This window comes from Kogia breviceps, chromosome 7 (assembly GCF_026419965.1).
Source record: "Kogia breviceps isolate mKogBre1 chromosome 7, mKogBre1 haplotype 1, whole genome shotgun sequence".
Classification (NCBI taxonomy): Eukaryota; Metazoa; Chordata; class Mammalia; order Artiodactyla; family Physeteridae; genus Kogia; species Kogia breviceps.
The window spans coordinates 16,491,968-16,504,364 of NC_081316.1; the positions used below are offsets into that span (position 1 = coordinate 16,491,968).

At 61.5% G+C, this 12,397-nt stretch overlaps 1 protein-coding gene across 2 annotated transcripts; it reads right to left on the minus strand.

Annotated features, from left to right (window-relative positions):
* Nucleotides 1-5,004: 5,004 nt before the first annotated feature.
* RIN1 (Ras and Rab interactor 1) lies at nucleotides 5,005-12,355 on the minus strand. Of its 2 annotated transcripts, none has more exons than XM_059068810.2 (10): nucleotides 11,578-12,355; nucleotides 11,252-11,432; nucleotides 11,040-11,154; nucleotides 10,875-10,947; nucleotides 10,641-10,732; nucleotides 9,749-10,486; nucleotides 8,816-9,121; nucleotides 8,367-8,498; nucleotides 8,102-8,253; nucleotides 5,005-7,153 (listed from the first exon to the last, which is right to left on the minus strand). In XM_059068810.2, exons 1-10 carry the CDS (start codon nucleotides 11,661-11,663, stop codon nucleotides 6,677-6,679), a joined length of 2,352 nt encoding a protein of 783 aa, XP_058924793.1. In that variant the 5' UTR covers nucleotides 11,664-12,355; the 3' UTR covers nucleotides 5,005-6,676. The 2 variants fall into 2 exon arrangements, with proteins under 2 accessions (XP_058924793.1, XP_066893716.1); XM_067037615.1 differs by having other exon boundaries at nucleotides 11,252-11,451; nucleotides 11,578-11,769.
* Nucleotides 12,356-12,397: the final 42 nt, after the last annotated feature.

Here is a 12,397-nt window from a genome sequence, read left to right on the forward strand (position 1 = left end):
CACAAGCCAGATGGTGATTCTGGATGCAGTATGTGGGCCTGTTGGTGTTGGGGTGAAGGCGTCTTGCAGAGGCCCTCAGAGGGCCCAGTGGAGCAGCCAGCATGGGGGAGCTGAGTGTGATTGGGGGGCGCCCCCCTGGGCAGGAGTCCTAGAGAGCATTGGCACGAGGGCCGCTGAGCCAGCACATTGCTTTGTGTACAAATCACCTCCTTTCCTCCTTTCTCTTTTGTCCCCATCCCCCCACCTCTCTCCATTTCTAAGTTCTTCCCAAACCACCCCAGCCTCCAGGCTTCATGAGGAAGGGCCAACGGGTGGGTGGGCGGGAGCCTGGCCTGGTCTTGGGTGGGAGAGGTCCCATGGCAGGAGTGGGGAGGGAGGGGAATCTGTGAGGGAGGGGATTGATTGCGGCCCCCTCCCCTGCCCCACGTGCTGTGCCACACCGCGTGTGCTTCTGGATGGGAGAGACCCACAGGAAGGGGTGTGTTGCTGGACCGGACAGGGTGGGAGAGAGAGGCTTGGAGAAGGTGGGGCCCAGGAAGAAGGTGTGTCTTCCAGGACATGCCCCTGGGGTAAAGGATTCTGACAGCTGGAGGGGGCTGAGGTGGGGCAGAGGTGTCTTTGCCATACATAGAGACTGTGTGTTTGTGGGTGTACCTTGGTGTCTGTGCATGACCGTGTGTGTGTGTGCGCGCGCACACACTTGTGAAAGCCTGGCACTGCTGTGGGTGTGCACAGCTGGGTGACGTGTGTGTCCTCGAGGGCCCTCACGTGTGCCCACAGCTGTGAGAAGAGAAGCATATTGCTGCCCCTGGATTGCCCACCCTGGGCCCAGCTGGAGCCCCAGTCTCTCTCCTGGCAGATGCCTGACCTGAACATCTGGCCACATCTGCCCAGGGGGCCATGAGTCCTGGAGCCCCCATCAGCGCTAGAGGGGCCCGGCCCTTACCCTCAGTGTTCACTCAGCCCAGAGAGGGACAAGGCTTGTCCTAGGTCCCACAGGCGGAGGCGGCGCGGGGACTGTACCCGAGCTTGGGGATCCCAGGACAGGTGCTCTCCCGGCCCTCACTGCTCGTGTCCTCCCTCTGGAGCCCTCTGCCCGTGCGGCTCCATGGAGTGTCCCTGAAGCCGGCCCTGCCTTGGCCCTGCCGTGTGCTCCAGGGACGTCCCAGCTGGCCCTTCTCGGGCCACAGCTTCCTCATCTGTGTGAAGGGTACCTATGCGAGTGGACTCTCTGATCCCTGTGGCATCTGGCAAAGGCCTGCCACCCAGGGTGACCCACTCTTCCCCGTTTGCTGAAGACTTGCCTGGTCTCAGCACTGCAAGTGCCGTGTCCCTGGAGCCCCCTCAGCCCCGGGCAAACAAGAATGGTTGGTCACCCTGTCTCCAAGGACGTTTCTCTTTCCACCGCATCCTTTCCACTGCTACCTCGGTCTCGGGCCCTGACGTCTCCACTGGCACCTGGAACTCGCCCCTTCTCTTCCTGCCCGTTCTCGGTCCCCAAGACGTGTGTCTCACTGTCCCTCCCTCTGACTGCGGGGTCTCTTCCTCCCCGATCCTCTCTTCCCTCCTGTCGGGGTCTCTCGCTCCCCCGTCTGTCTCTGGGGTCCCTCTTTCTCCTCTCCTGTCCCCAGCATTGTCACCTTGTTGGTTTCTGGGGTCTCTCTGTTCTCTGCCCTCTTCTGTTCCCCCCTCTCCATCTCTGGTGTCTCACCCGCCCTGCCTTCCTGTCCCTGTCCCCAGGTCTCTGGCTCGCCACCTTCCCTGGGTGGTCCAGGCCTCCCTCGCTCCTCTCCCCCAGCTCATACCCCCAGAGCTGGCTGGGGTGGGAGCCAGGTCTGGGGGCTGTGACCGGGCCGGGAAGGGGAGCCCAAGCAGACATGATATTTATGCTAGGACTTCAAAGTGGAGCAGGGCCCGAGGCGGGGGTGGTGAGGGCTGTCAGAGGCGGGAGGGGGGGAGGATGGCGGCAGCAGCCAGACTGAGGTCAGCTCAGGCCCCTCCCTCGTGAGGGTCTCCTTGGTGATACACACCTCCCCCGTGGGGACAGTGAGACCCACAGTAGGAACGGAGTGGGCTATTTTGGTGCAGAGTTCCAAGAAAGGCACTTCCTGCACCCCCCTCCTGTCCCCAAGCCCATCCTTTCTGTCACCCTTCAGGAGCAGCTGGGTCCTCTGAGAATCAGCCCGGCCTGGGAGGCAGGGGCTCCGGGGGAGCAGGGGCTCCATCTCAGCAGGAAAACACCCCTGGCGCTGGGACAGGCGCGCGTTCTCAGCTCTCTGGCAGAGGCCTTGCCTGGCAGGGCAGCGAGGGTCTGTAACCCTGTCGGCCCCGACTGGGCCAGGCTGGTCCAGCCCCTCGAGGCCTCTGGGGGCCACTTGGGCTGCCTGCCCCAGGGCCCAACGGGCCAAGATGGCTGTGAAGGTCACCCCACCCCTGCCCCCCACCCTTGGCCTAACCCCTGCTAAAGACACCCAGCTGCTGGGGCCGGGAAGGCACGGGGTCAGGGGCCCAGGCCATGGGCGGGGTGGGCAGGAGGGACTGATTGTCTCATCCTGCGACTCAGATCTGTGTCCTAAGCCCCTTCCAGGAGCCAGACCCAGCAGACACCCCTTCAGCCTGGGCCACCCCCTCGGGAAGCCCCCCTCCCAGACCAGAGGCTTGCTCTGGACCCAAGACCCTCTGGTCTGAAGCCTCCAAAGCCCCTGCCCCTGGACCAGTCCCCCCACCCCCCTTCCCCAGGCACTTCCCGTGAATCACTCAGGCTGGAATCTGATGAGCTCAGGCCTCCCCGCCCAGTGCTGCTGGCCTCTGCCTTCTGCCTTCTGCCTGGCCAGTGGGGTCACCACGCCCCCAAGAGGGTCTTCTCAGCAACCCCCAGCCCCCACCAGGGTCCACCATGGGGTGGGGTAGCTGAGTGGTGGCAGAGATAGGCCACGGCAGGGGGTGAGATTAGTCAGGAGAAGGACTTGGACCTCTTCTGCGTCATCAAAAATACAAAAAAGTATGTGTGTCGTTATGTTGGATGTGTATCTCTGTGTGTGTCTGCACTTGTCTCTGAGTTTGTGTGTGCGTGTCTGCACTTCCACGCCTGTGCAGCGTGGGAAGGGGGAGGCATGTCCGAGAGGGGGGCCTTGGGTGTGTCAGCGGCAGTCCTGCAGGGGTAGGTGTTAGCATGCCATGGGAGTCCTGTGGAGCAGGTCACCACATGTCTCTGTGTCGGCCTGTCTCCATGTATGTGTCATGGTGTCACATTCTGAACCCGAGAGGGAGGGTGTGAGGGAACATCTCTGAGTTTGCAGATCTAGGGATGTCTGCGTCAGGGTGTGGCTCAGAGGAGGGGCCAATGTGTGTCACTGTGTCCCATCCTGCAGAGCATGAATGGCTAACAGTGTCAGGGTGTCCTAACGCTCTGGGTGTTCCTGTTAAGGGTGGCGGTGCTCAGGCTTCGCTGTAGGTGACCCTGGCAGGGCAGGGTGTCAGCCTGTGCGCCAATGTGAGTCAGGGTGTTTTGCGTGTTAAGTTGTGGGCATGAAGGCGGTCACAAGGCCATGGCGGGGAGTTAACTGCTTGGTGTTGAAGTTGAGTCAGGGTGTTGTGGGTCTCAGTGACGGCCTTCCTCGCCACCCTGGCAGGGACTTCTCGCAGGCCACCCCACAGGCCTGGCTCCTGAGCCTGCCTGGCCAGAGAGCCCTGGGGGGAAGAGGCTGCTCTCTCATTCCCTTCCCAACCTCCATTAGCAGGATCCCCATTCTCAGGACGGTCCCAGAGCCCTTCCTGGCACCAGGCCCTGCACAGGTCCTCGGAATGCCCTGGGTCCCCGGGAGGCCTCAGGAGAGAAGGGAACCTAGCATGTGACTGGCAATGGGGCACGCCCGCCCCCTGGTGGCAGCAATGGAGGATGCGCTGCCGCATGTCCCAAGCCATGGGATGAACAGCTAGGCTGAGTCAATCACTCCACATATACTTACTACGTGCCAGTTCCGGGCCAGGCATTGTTCTAGGCCCCCAAGATTCAGCAGGGAACAAGGCCGACTTGGCTCTGGCCTTCTAGTGAGGAAGACAGACAATAAACAAACTCACCTAGGGAACTACTGTGAGGTGGTAAGTGCAACGTTTCCAAGGGAGGAAATGACTCTGCTGCTCTTCCAGAGGTCCAAGCGTCAGGGTTCCAGCCCTGCCCTGCAGCAGTGGATGCTGGAAACGGCACGGCACCTCTCAGAGCCCTGACTTCCTCTTCCAGAAGGCCAAAGGTGGAAGGCAGTAGTGGCGGGGAGGTGGGGGGGCAGTACAGAGTCTGAGCGCACAGTAGGCTGTTACTGCCCAGATCACAGCTGTCTCCCTCTGGCTGGGGCTGCGGGTGCTTGGTCCATACGGACACAACAGATTGCTGAGTGGATGAGTAAACAACTCCTTCTGTTCTGGAGGACTGCAGAATCCGAAGCTCCACGGAACCTGGTGTCTGAGTTCTCTGCCCTGTAACAAGCCACTTTGCCTGAGCAAGCCTCGGTTTCCTCATCTATAAAATGGGGATAATGAGATCAGTTCTAGATCAGCCTGTCATTGCCTGCCCTGCCTGGAGCCCCAACCCCTGTCTCATGACCCTTGGTCATGCTGATTTATCTGGCCGGGACCCCTAACCCATCAGAATTTCTTCAGAAGGCAAACCAGAAGATTCAGGGAGCAGGCAGGGCCTGGCAGTGCTCCAGTGAGCCACTGCTGGAGGCATGGTGAATTCTCAGAGCCAGGAATTAGAACTGAGCATGGGAAGGAGGTGGGAAGGGCTTGCAGAGGCCCCCTCGCAGGGGCCCAGAAGCCTCGGCCAGTCCAGGTTCCCATGAGACCAGCTCTTCATCCGGCCCTGGGGTTCTCTGAACACCCCCTGCAACCATTCCAGGTCCCTCCTCTGAGACTGAACTTGAGACATCCTGTGTTTGGTTCCCAGAACCCAGCCCTCCCTTAACCTCCCACCCCACTGCCCTTTTGCTCTTAGTTATCAAACTCCAATTAGTGGACAACATTTATTGAGCACCTGCGGAGTGCCCAGCACTGTACAGGGCACTCGGGTGGGTGCGGGACTGGGGGGGACATACAAAAGAGTGAAAGGAGACTCCCCACCAGCGAGAAGCTTGGGGGGGGCGGGTAGAAGTGGGGGAAAGGAAGATCTGCTGATGGCCTAGTGAGAAATTTGGGAGCCCTGCAACCTGGGCTGTATCTGGAAGGTCTCAAATCCCAATGTCCAGGATTTCTACCTTCCAGCTGTCACGTCTAATATATGAGCTGATGTTCCTTTGTGCTCAGCGTCTGAGGGAGCACCTGAGAGGGTCCTCCTTCCACCAGGGGCTAGTTCCTTCCCAGGAAATGGTCCCCTGAGGCTGGCCTCATTCAGACCCCTGACTCCAAGACAGCTGAAGGCCAGAGGTCTCGGCCCTGGCACTGTCCCCAAGTTGCCTGGTGGCTGCAAGACTGCAAACCCCGTGACCGCCTACACCTACACTGCTGCTGCCCTGGAGCTGCGTTCGTCCATCAGGTCACCCTCTCGGCAGCTTCCTGGGCCATGTGCACCCCCTTGTGGTTGTTGCTGGTATTTTCTTTGCTCATTTGCTGCCTCCTCTGGGCCTCCCTTTGGGGTCTACTGGACCTTGAGGGTTAATTTACTGGTGGCTTAGAACACAAGGAGTAGCTGGAACCTGACCCCTGGTTTGGGTGTGGGGATCCCAGTGGCCTCCTGTGTGGTGTCTTAGGAGTCACTTTCCCAAGCCTCAGTGGGTAAAAAGCCAGGCCCTGAGTCCTGTAAAGCTCTTGTGAGGTCCAAGAGAGTCAAGTGCAGAGAAGATGATTTCCGAATCCTCACCTCACTTCAGAAGCCTGTCTCCTCTGTCCCATTCCCTTGGGACATCACAGTGCCTGGGAGGACTTCCCATCTTGGGGAAAGACCAGAATGTGGGTGCTCTCTCAGCTGGACCCGACCCAGTCCCCGGGGCTGCCTGGAGAGCCTCTCCCTTCCGTGAGGGTGGAGAACAGACCCTTCGAGAGGTGTGTGTATGTGTGTTGCTAGCATCCAACCTCCTTACCTCCCCTTTCCCCTAGTCTGAGCTCTGCTTTGCCACAGAACCATCCATTCTGACCCGTGGAAGACTTCTGGGAGAAAGTAGGGCAGCAGTAGCACCCCGACTTCACAGGTGAGGACACTGAGGTTTGGAGGTGCTTGGCCTCCAGGTGGTCTGGGCAGGACTGGGCCCCGAGGTCTTGCTGCCTCCCCAAATCCTCCTGACACCCAGGAGTGGGTGGGGCCTTTCAGGGCCTTGAAGCCCCGCCCTCCACTGCCAGAGGTCGGGCCTCTGTTGGATTTGTCCCCTGTTGGGCACACTCACCGCTGCGGGATGGCTGGCCTCCAGCTGGGGGAGAAGGATGAGAGGCCAAGGGGCCTTGGGCCCTTCGTCTGGGGCCCCCCAAGACCCCCTGGGCTTTACTCCAGTGCCCAGAGGTGGCCAGTCCAGGCACCTCCCAGCAGGTGTGATCAGAGGGCTGGAGAGTCAGCCCTCCGAGGCAGACACGGAGTGGCCCAGGGTGGGGAACACTAGGGCTGTGCCTTGGCCAGTGGGGTGGATGGCTCTGAAAGGCCTTCCCAGCAGGCTCTGAGTTTTCTGCCCCAAATGGCCCTTCTGCCCACTCCCAGCTACTCCTCTGCTGCCTGGCTTCCGTCAGCCTCTGGCCCCCTGGGCTGAGCAGGGCCTCCCCTGGCCTGGTCCTCGCCCGCCTCGGCCATCGTCTCAGACTCGGCCCTGCTGTCCCTGGGACTGGCCTTGGCCTCGGTGTCCCCGTCTCCCCGGCCCCCTTTCTCCTCCCCGCTGCCCCCTGCCTTCCCACTGCTCTCTGTGGCCGCCCCCGGTGAGGCCCCCTGGGTCTCGCGCCACTCTGTCCGGCGATAGACGAGGTAGCCGGTGGTGGGGAGCTTGTGGGCCAGGGCTCCAGGGGGCAGGTGGTGGTAGTCCTGCCCCTTGTATAGGAAGAGGCCGAAAGTGTCAGGCTGGGTCACCCGGAACTTGGTGGCACAGAGCTTATTCAGCATGGCAATCGAGGCCCCTGGGGGCACGGCCAGCGTCTTGGAGGTACAGCCACTGCTGGGGTCCTGATAGGCTACGCGGAGGAGGTGCTGTGCAGGAGGAGAAGCAAAATCAAGAACTCAGTCCTGCCTGGTACAAATCTGGCTGCAAGGCTTGAGGTCTCAGTAGAGGCTCTGCAGGAACAGGGCTGGGATGGTACAAATCCAGTGGTAGAACCAGTGGCAAAAGCTTTTTGAATAAGGTGAGCTCTGAGCGGGGTCTCTGAGGAAGGGAGGGATGTGCTTGGGCTAGCGGGTCACAGCTGCAGGACGGAAGGACGCCCCAGCAGGCCTCTACAACCTAACAATCCTACTCAGGTGGAGCTTACTCTGCGCCCTCAGTACTTGTCCTGAATTAACCCATTTCATCCAAATATCAACCCCAGGAGGTAGATACTATTGCCCCATTTTATAGACAAGAAAATTGAGGCACAAAGAGGTTATATAACTTGCCCAAGCTCCCAGAGCCAAAAAGCAGCAAGCCAGCATTTGGATCCAGGATCTGGCTATCAAATCTGGACTCTTAGCCAAGGCTAGAAAGGGTCCCTTGACTGGATGGAAGGAGGGTGAAGGGCAGAGATGGTGTCTGGCTCTGAGGACACCACGCCTGAACCCAGAGGCGAGGGTGAGGGGGTCACAGGCTGGAAGCCTGAGTCCAGTTGGGGGCCAGAAGCCAGGATCTGCCTGCGTCCCTTTCCCTCCCCATGTCATGTCTCAGTTTCCTCATCTGTAAAATGGGGACAATAATGATCTCATTTCAGAGTTTCCGTGAAGATTCAAGGCTGAGCCGTCAGAGCACTGAGCACAGTGCCAGCTCGTGGAACGCACCCTCCAGAAAGGCTGGCTTGGATGTGTGTTCCGCACGGGGCGCTGTTTCTGTCATGGGGTGATGCAGGACTGGCCTTTCCCCTTCCCCCTCCTTTCCTGGGTCTCACTGGGCAAAGGAGAGGACTGCGCCAGACAATGCCAGACTCCTCCGGGGCTGGCCAGTCCTGTTACCTGGAAGCTGTGGGCGGCGGGCAGGCGGCGCTGCTCCCAGAGGCTGAGGGAGCACTGCAGCTCCTGCGAGGGGCTCAGCGGGAGGGCGTGGGCCTCATTCAGGCCACTCAGCAGGACCAGGCTGGCCGAGAGGCTGGTCAGGTAGTAGCCGCCTGGGACACAAGGGGAGGAATGAGGCTCAGGCTGGGCGTGAGTGACCTGCTCCTTCCGCCTCCCCTGCTCAGCCAGGGCGCCCCAGCCCCGCCCAGACAGAAGGGGGGCTCACCCTCTCCAGTGAGCAAGGCAGGCTCCAGCAGCTCTGACATGTACTCGGCCTCCAGCAGCAGCTCAGGAAGGTCGCACTGGGCCAGGACGAGGCTCAGCAGTGGGAGGAATTCATCGGCCCCGGCACCCTCCCCTGTGGGTGGTGGAGGAGGAAGTTTCAGGCTCCTCCGGGGCCCCAGGGTCAGAATCCACTACTTGTCTTAGACAAGGACCCTCCCCTCCGCCTGCCAGGCCTTGGGCACTGTGATCTATATGGCAACCAGGGGGCAAGGCCTGGGGAGTGGACGCTCTGCTTTCTGGGCCACAGTTTTACCATCTGTGAAATGGGAGGGTTGGACCCTTTTCTCTTTTTTTTTTTCCCCTCCCTGCTGTGCCATTCCTGGAGCCTCTGCCTGGTGGCCTGCCTCTGACTTGGCAGGGGCCAGTGGGAGGTGGTGGGAGGGGGCATACCCGCCTGGGTCCTCAAGGCTGTGTAGAGCAGCTTGCAGGCCTGCAAGAGCCGCTTGACCTGGGCGCTGGGTGAGTAGGCGCGAAGTAGCTGCAGTAGCTTCTGGCGCACCTGTTCCATCTCTATTGGGGAGGGCAGGCTTAAGTGGGACCCGAAGGCTCTGGGGCCCTGGGCCCGGGCCAGGCAGAGGCCTTCAGTCAGGCGGCCCAGGGAGCCGTTGGCGGAAAGACGGCGCCGCAGGCGGGACACCAGGATGGGCCGGAGAGGCTTGAGCACGGAGCGATGCAGCGACTTCTCCAGGACGCATTCTGCGGGGGAGAGGTAGGCAGGGGTCAGGGGAACCAGGGCAGGGGTAGCGGGCAGAGTCCCTGGGAGGAAGGGCATGATCAGGAGAGGAGAGAGCTGAAAAGGAGGAGGAACCTTGGGACTTCCCTGGTGGTGCAGTGGTTAAGAATCCGCCTGCCAATGCAGGGGACACAGGTTCGATCCCTTCCGGGAAGATCCCACGTGCTGCGGAGCAACTAAGCCCGTGTGCCACAGCTACTGAGCCTGCACTCTAGAGCCCGCGAGCCACAACTGCTGAGCCTGTGTGTCACAACTACTGAAGCCCACGTACCTAGAGCCCGTCTCCGCAACAAGAGAAGCCACCGCAATGAGAGCCTGCTTGCCACAACTAGAGAAAAGCCCATGCGCAGCAACGAAGACCCAACGTGACCAAAAATAAAATAAAGAAATAATAAATTTTTAAAAAAAGAGTTGGAAACTTGGTGACAGGGAGGCAGGCGGTGGAAAGAATTTGCTTGAGTGGTGGCGAGACAAGGTGGGTTTGTAAAGCAGCAGAACAGACTGAGAGACAGGCTGGTGGTGTGGGGAGGCAGACACAGTGGAATGGGGAGATGGGGCTGAACCGGCAGAGCCCCGCGCTGGAGTCTCACCCAGCCTTTCTGGTGGCAGCAGCTTCTCGGGGCCCAGCTCCGCACTCAGCATGGCTCGGGCCCGGCTCAGCGCCTCGCGGATACCCTGCAGCTCCCCGGTCTCAGGGCCGGCCCGCACCTGGGTCAGTAGGTCCTGCACCAGCTGGCCCGCGGCCGTGTGTCGGTCCTGCATCAGCGCTGCGGCTGCCCGGCCCACCTGTCGCTCAGGCGCCAGCAGGGAGCAGAAGGCAGCGCTCATGGACCGAAGCAGGGGCCGCCGGCGGCCCAGGCGGGGTGAGGCTGCTGGGCTCCCCGGGGACCCTGGCACCCCCTCCTCCTCTGAGCTGCTGGGGGAGCCGCAATCCACCTCCTGGAGGGAAGGCAGTGGCGGGAGGCTGGGGCCGCTGCCCCCTGGCACACGGTACCCCACTGAGCTCTCCCTCCGCAGCAGTTGGCGAGAGGGCAACCTTTCTGTCTGGTTGGGGGCTGTCCCTGGCAGCACTGGGACTGGGGGAGGCGGCACAGCTGGTGGAGACAAGGGACTGGAGGTCTCTGTGGACACACGCACTTTGAAGCTCCTCTTGAATTTCTCCCGCTTGGTGGGGCCCAGGTCCCCTGGGAACAAGGGGTTGAAGAAACACAAGGCAGCTCCAGTGCCCTGGTCCAGCTCTTGTGGGGACCGGGGCTTCAGCCGGGGCAGCAGTGGGCCTTCAGATGGGCCTGGCTGAGCCTTGGTGTTGAGGGAGGAGCTCCAGAACTCTAGGGAAGAGAAACAGGTTGGGGCCTCAGGGGGTTCAGGGAGGGGGCCCACCCGAGGGAAAGGCACAGGCTTCAGGCTGTGTGCCCATGCCTTCCCTTTTCCTCTTGGCCTCAGCTTGTCCATCTGAGCAATGGGTAGCAGGGGCGCCCTTACCAATGCCCAGATGGGAGATGGCTTCCAGCTCCTTGCGGGTGGCTGCCTGGCAGATGGCTCTGGGGAGCTGAAGCGGGAGGAGAAGAATGTCCCTGAGGCCAGAGAGGAGAGCAAAAAGTCAGGAGTGAGGAAAGCTCTGGGCTGTGGGCACTGAGAGCGTCTGTGGGGGAGGAGGACAGGGTATCCCAGGGAGCAGGGCCCCATGGACAGCAGGCGCCCTGCAGGCAGGCTCACCGGGTGTGGCAGTAGGCACAGATGAGCTGGACCAGGTCCAGGAACACAAGCTCCGAGCCCTCCAAGGAGACGCCTGAGAGACGGGAAGTGAGGTTGTTCTCTGGGGAACCCCGGTGCCCTGCCTTGATGGCTTCCAGCCCCTCCCACCAGGCTGCCCCCTCTCACCCCCAGGGCTCTCCTGGATGTAGTGGCTGGAGACGAAGGAGGGGCCGCTGGCCTCGGGCAGCCGCATGCACAAGGCTTGGCACTGGCGAGTGTTAGATTTCCGTACCAGGAATGTCTGCGAGTGGACAGGGGTCGGAGGCTCAGGACCTCCGCGTCCAGCCCCTCTCCCTCCCACCCTCGGCCACCAGCCCCAGGGCTGGGGAAAGACTCACCCCGGGGGGCTCGGCCCTCAGCACGTGCAGCGCGGCCGCGGCGTTGGCCCGCAGCTGCAGCCACACGGGCCGGGTGAGCAGCAGGCGCTCCCGGAGGCTCACGGCGCGCCCGGGCTGCTGGGGCCCACCTGCTTGGGCCCCGCCGGCATCAGGCACGTCGTACAGCGGGTCCTGGGCTGGCCTGGGGGCAGGCGCCAGACCTGAGCAGGGGGCCAGGGGCCTGGACCCTTGCCCCACCCTCTCCCCCTCCTTTGCCCCAGGACAGACCCAGTTCCATGGTCTCCCCGCCCCCTGCCCCACCGGGCTGCCCTTCCAACTTAACTAACTTTTCTCTCTCCAGGTGCCCAGGTGCGAAGCTGGTTGGGCTGGGGGCTCCGAGAAGGCCTGCTCCAGACTCTCCAGGGGCTTCCATGGCTGGGAGCTCCTTCGGTATCTCCGGGGACTCAGGAAGAGAATCCAGCCCCCAAGGCAAGAGCACTCACATTCCCAGTGGTGAGTAACACTTCCTGAGGGCGGTTCGCCCTGTCACAGCCGCCAGTTAACTCTTGTGTGTCCACTCAACCCGGGCATTGCCTGCTTCCTCTGTTCTGGGCCCAGCCTCTGGGTGCAGGGATCATCTCCAAGCAAGTGGCCCTCCGAGGGCCCCAGCTGTGGGGCTACCACCTCCACACAGTGCGTCCTGCAGCCTTGCCAGCCTCCTCGAATCATACAGGTGGGCAGGAAGGGGTTAAGCAGGGCCCATCTAGGTCCCCACAGGCCTCGCCTTTGGGATACCTTTACGTCTGTGGTCAACTGCTCATCTGTCCACGGTCTTGAGATCAGCCTTGTGGGAGAGCGCCCCCTACAGGTCACCGATGACGCATTCCTGAGCTTAACTTGCATTTGGGGATTTCAGGTTGCCGTGGAGAAAGGATGCTGTGTCTCCATGGAAACTAACCTCTTTGCTTAACTGAGGTTCTGGGGGTGGTTCTAACAGCGCTAAACAGGGGGGAGTCTGGCTGTGAGGTCGTCAGAACATGGCGCTGCTGCCAGCTGCCTCCCACGCACACAGGCTCTGCCACCCTGCCTTGCCAATCTGCCAAGTGACTGGGGCAGGTGCAGACATGATCCCGTCTCCTAGCACCGAGTACCCAGTCCCCGTCCCCA

Excerpts from the sequence above, each read along its gene's own strand:
- RIN1 (XM_059068810.2), bottom strand. The coding sequence starts at position 11,663 with ATGGAAGCCCCTGGAGAGTCTGGAGCAGGCCTTCTCGGAGCCCCCAGC. Across the intron at positions 10,948-11,039 it reads CATCCAGGAGAGCCCTGGGG|GCGTCTCCTTGGAGGGCTCG; the intron begins GTGAGAGGGGGC and ends CCCGTCTCTCAG. Across the intron at positions 8,499-8,815 it reads AGCCTTGAGGACCCAGGCGG|GGGAGGGTGCCGGGGCCGAT; the intron begins GTATGCCCCCTC and ends CACCACCCACAG.